At 48.4% G+C, this 4,327-nt stretch overlaps 1 protein-coding gene across 1 annotated transcript; it reads left to right on the top strand.

The window, feature by feature from the left end:
• Nucleotides 1–1,989: 1,989 nt before the first annotated feature.
• Nucleotides 1,990–3,882, top strand: LOC130072199 (uncharacterized). Its single transcript, XM_056237210.1, has one exon. The coding sequence runs from the start codon at nt 1,990–1,992 to the stop codon at nt 3,880–3,882; it is 1,893 nt and encodes a 630-aa protein (XP_056093185.1).
• The last annotated feature ends 445 nt before the right edge of the window (nt 3,883–4,327 follow it).

The raw sequence follows: 4,327 nt of genomic DNA, 5'->3' as shown, positions 1-4,327 counted from the left end.
AGTATGGACGCTCTCACATAAGGTCACTCTTTCCTGAATTTTCTTTTCTAAGTCATTTCTAATTCCTCACAGGAAGTGACTCACGAAAAGACGCCCCCCTTCAGGGCCTCCAACGCTGAGTCAGCTCCTTGTGATTCTTGCATTCTGTTTGAAATTTCAGTCTGTTTTCAGTTGGGTTTGTTCTAAAGCCGTCATTGATACCTTACAGCGATCGTGATTAGCATTAGAAGTAATCCCATCCGTTAATTGTCATAGTCTCATTCAGATTTGGTCTAAAGAAAAACTTTGAAGGTAAAAACTGAATTAAATTCTCACTTCACTCCATGAATTAGGTAACGAATAATTCTACTCGATTTCGTTTGCTGTCCAGATAAGTTTATTGATTGTCCCTCAGATAAATCAATGTCTTATTAAATATTCTTACCTTTTTTTTCTTTCTTGATAAATTAATGAGTTTGATAATTTGTTGTAGTAAATTGATAACTTTTATTAATTGTCTTTTCTAAAAAAAAAAATATTTTTTTTGTGTTTCTTCTCAATTTTTTTTTTTTTACTCTCCCCTGCCGTCTCTTAGTGATATTTCTATCACGACTGCACTCGTGCTATTTTAGGTGTTATTTAACATCTCCGTACACGCTTAGTTGAATTGAATTTACACCAGTTGACTTGCAATTTCAATTAAGTTGTGTTCTACCAGGCTAACCACTGGAAAAGTACCCCCTCTTGTGGCTCAAACCCGCCACTACAGCGTACTTACTCCTGTCTTTATCCTGCCTTACTCACTAACCCTTCTCCATAGGTTATTCTGATAACTGACAACAGTGTCACAAATCCCTCTCTGTTTTCTTCACTCGCATTAGGCAACAAGGTTTTGTATTCCCTACACACACAGATACTCCATTTGGTTTAGACAAAGTAAGCTTTAAGTAATTTTAGTCTCACTTTCCTCTATCACATTTGGTATCCACAGGTAGAACTCCCTTGCGCTGGTGTGATCTGACCGTCATTCCTGGTTGGTTTCCAGTGAGCGGGGCTGTCTGGCCGGCGTAACCGACGCTTGCTGTGGGTGAGTCACGGAACTTCCTGGCTCTCCATTGGTGCGGCACGCAATAAGACATCAGCAATTTGGCGCTCCCAAAAAAGGGAGACCCACCACGCAATAAGACACAAGGCAATTTCGGACCCAGTACTCAAAGCGGGACCGCTCAAAAGAGGGTTCTGAGGAAAAGTCCTCTTTGCAGTGTCGTAAGCAGGTGACCTCCCCGGGAGTGCCGGTTGTGTTAAAGTCTAGGTTGTTTGAGAGGGTGCACCATGGTTGACGCACAGTTGAGGCCGTGGACACCCCGGTTAAGTGCTTGGAGCGACGGAAAGATTGTCCCCGACACTGGCTCCAGCTAGTGTGATTTCAGGTCACCCCAAGCAAGCCAAATTAAGATAAAGAAAGGTCATCCACTTAGTATAAACCACCAGAATTTTAGATATTCTCCCGTGACATGTAAGACTGTCCACCCCGTTTCTAAAGAAAACCACACATAGTCGGCTCAAGCCCTCTTAGTTCCCGTAACTCTTTCTGTGCTACTGTTTACTCTGTTTTAACAGACCCATTAATTCCTATTGTCTAATCTCCCTTTAAGTTTCTTCTCTTACTATTCTTCTGTTAGTTCTCTCTGCCTTGTGTGAACTGTGCCTACCAGGTCACCCAGAGACGAAGCCTACAGAGACACCCAAGGAGAGCTGAATAACAGACTGACAGCCGAGCCGGTAGCACCAACAGTGACCTACTAGGCTCCGGCCCTGTCAAATCTTTATTTAGGCCCTGCGCTGACCTAAACAATTTGTCCCTACCTAACTGTCTGCAACAGTTAGTCAAAGTACCGTAAACGGCATCGCCCGTATTAAGGGTATAAGCGCATAAATTGTAGAACAAATTTGCATTTGGTCTGTGTGTGCGTGTGTGTGTTGTGCTCCTCTCGCCCGCAGTGAACCAGTATGTCCCGGTCTCCCAGTCCAGCAGCCCACTGGGACAGCCTCGAGACATGGCTGAATGCCATGACAGCCACCGTCCTGCCCAGGGATACCGGCGACTCCGAGCCCCGGGATCAGGCGCAGCTGGACACCGACCTGGACTTGCTGATGAGGCATGACCCAACTCAGAGCTACAACCACAAAGAATGGGCCCGAATCATGGGAAACCTGGCCCATACGCTCGTCGCACAAGCCCGCCTCCACGAAAGACACGCCATCAACCTGGAACAGGAGACGGCAACTCTGCGGCTCCAAGCGGAGGAGGCCCGGCGCGACCAAGCAAAGACCCAAAGTCGGTTAGACCAGCTACTACTCGAGAACGAGGAGCAGGACGAGGAGGAAACGGGCTCAGAGCCACGAAAGGAAGTAGAAGAACTTCAAACTGCTCTGGAAAACCTTCGTCTAGACACCGACCAAAAGGATCTAAAAGAAAGAAAAGCCAGAGAGACACTCACCGAAAAACTGCAACAAGGTGAAGCTCTCCTTGAGAGAGCAAACAATGAACTAAAAGAAAGAGACGCCAAAGCCAAAGCCTGTGAGAAACACTTGAAGGCGGCCAGAGCTGAAATAAATGAACTTATCCAGCAAAAAGAACTTTATAAAGATGAGCTCGACGCTGTCCACCGTGAGTTAAAACACTCCTATAAACTTCAAAGTGACCCGGAAAGAGAGACACACACTACCAAGTTTTCTCTGACCGGTCAGTCTGCACACTTCAGCCAAGAACACAGAACTGTGAAGGGAAGCGAACGGCCACCGTCCCAGATATCGATGGACCGTCTACAAGAGCCCTCGCCCTCAGGAAAAGGAGGGGCGCCCCAGAAAGCCCTTGCCACTTATCACGGCATGGCCTTTAAGGAACTTGACAAGTTGGCCCGGAACATTCCTACCTTCACCCCAAACCCTGCCGGAGGCCATGATGTGCATGCCTACTTGAAAGACATTGACTTCCACTTATGCACTGTTCCCCACGTCACCCCGTGGGACAGATTATACCTGCTTCGAATTACGTCTAGTCGGGACGTACGCAGTTTTCTGGATCGCCAACCAGATTCAGTTAAGCCGGACTATCAGCAACTGCGACAGGCATTCATCAGGGAATTCTCTGGTCCAGACACTGATCAAGGACTCATCACCGCTATGAGCCTCAAGCAGGCACGATTGGAAACTCCGCAGGCCTTTTACACTCGCATCAGACAGGCCTACTTTGGGGCAAGGAATGATCCCGGGATGGAGGAGGACTTTAACTTCCGAACTTTGTTTCTCCGAAACCTGCATCCCACAGTGAGCCATCACTTAGGGGTCCTGGCCTGCCCTCGCACAATGAGTACCCAGCAACTGCGAGATTTAGCCCACAAAGCGTTTATCAAGCAGAAAATTGCTTCTGAAAAGACTGTCAAAACTCCCTCTATCTGCCCTATCACTAATCAGCACTCAGAGCTGGCACTAGAGGGCACCCAACAACACCACACTAACAGACTTTCTAATAACGAGTCAAGACCGTTTCAAGCCAGCAGAGGGCAACGCAACCGCGAGGGTGCTCGTCCTAAGCACCAGAGCGGGCGCTCTGAAAGATCATACGGCACCCCACGGCCCCCCCACAATCAAAAGGGGGGGGCCACGTGGGAAACCAGCCGACGGCCCAGACAGAGCCGAACTCCAGCGACAAGAACGCCTAGTCCAGACAGCCCGCACCGAACTCCCTCTCGGCAGGCCTCACGCAGGTCCAAGTCCAAATCCGAACCTGCTGCAAAAGAAACAAGTGAGTCCACGTCAGAGACCGCAGAGATCCTGAAGATTCTACAAGGGCTTCTTCACAAGAAAACCGACAAAGGGGACAAGCCAGACTCCTCGTGACTAAGGGTAAGGAGTAACACCCTTCCTGATAGCCCTCCTACTGAACCAAGCACCACGAACACTGCTCTCCTGACACAGACCACAGAACCAGCTGTCACAACTCCAAGGGACAATGACACCCACTCGCTGCTATTGTCAACCGCACATCCAGATGCGGACAACCAAACCCCTCACACCAGTGAGCAAACCCCTGAGATACCAGAAAGTGCGGTTTTGGTTGTGTGTCTCCGCAACGAAGCCCAAGATACCGACCCTAACTGTTTGTCTATCACCACACAAGCCCTGACACTAAAACTTCTGGGGAACCTGGTCGAAAAAGGACTAGCACGCAAACTTTATCTTTCTATCACAGTGGAAAATGTGGTGAAGCTCGAAGCTCTGGTCGACACCGGATCGGACCTCACTTTGATATCAGCCGAACTCTTTGAAAGACTCAGATTTGAAG

This window comes from Rhinichthys klamathensis, unplaced genomic scaffold (genome assembly GCF_029890125.1).
Source record: "Rhinichthys klamathensis goyatoka isolate OS25496 unplaced genomic scaffold, OSU_Roscu_1.1 h1tg000483l_1, whole genome shotgun sequence".
Lineage (NCBI taxonomy): Eukaryota > Metazoa > Chordata > Actinopteri > Cypriniformes > Leuciscidae > Rhinichthys > Rhinichthys klamathensis.
This window is presented reverse-complemented; position numbering and strand designations above follow the sequence as displayed.

Coding starts and splice junctions, on each gene's coding strand:
- LOC130072199 (XM_056237210.1), top strand. CDS start 1,990: ATGTCCCGGTCTCCCAGTCCAGCAGCCCACTGGGACAGCCTCGAGACA.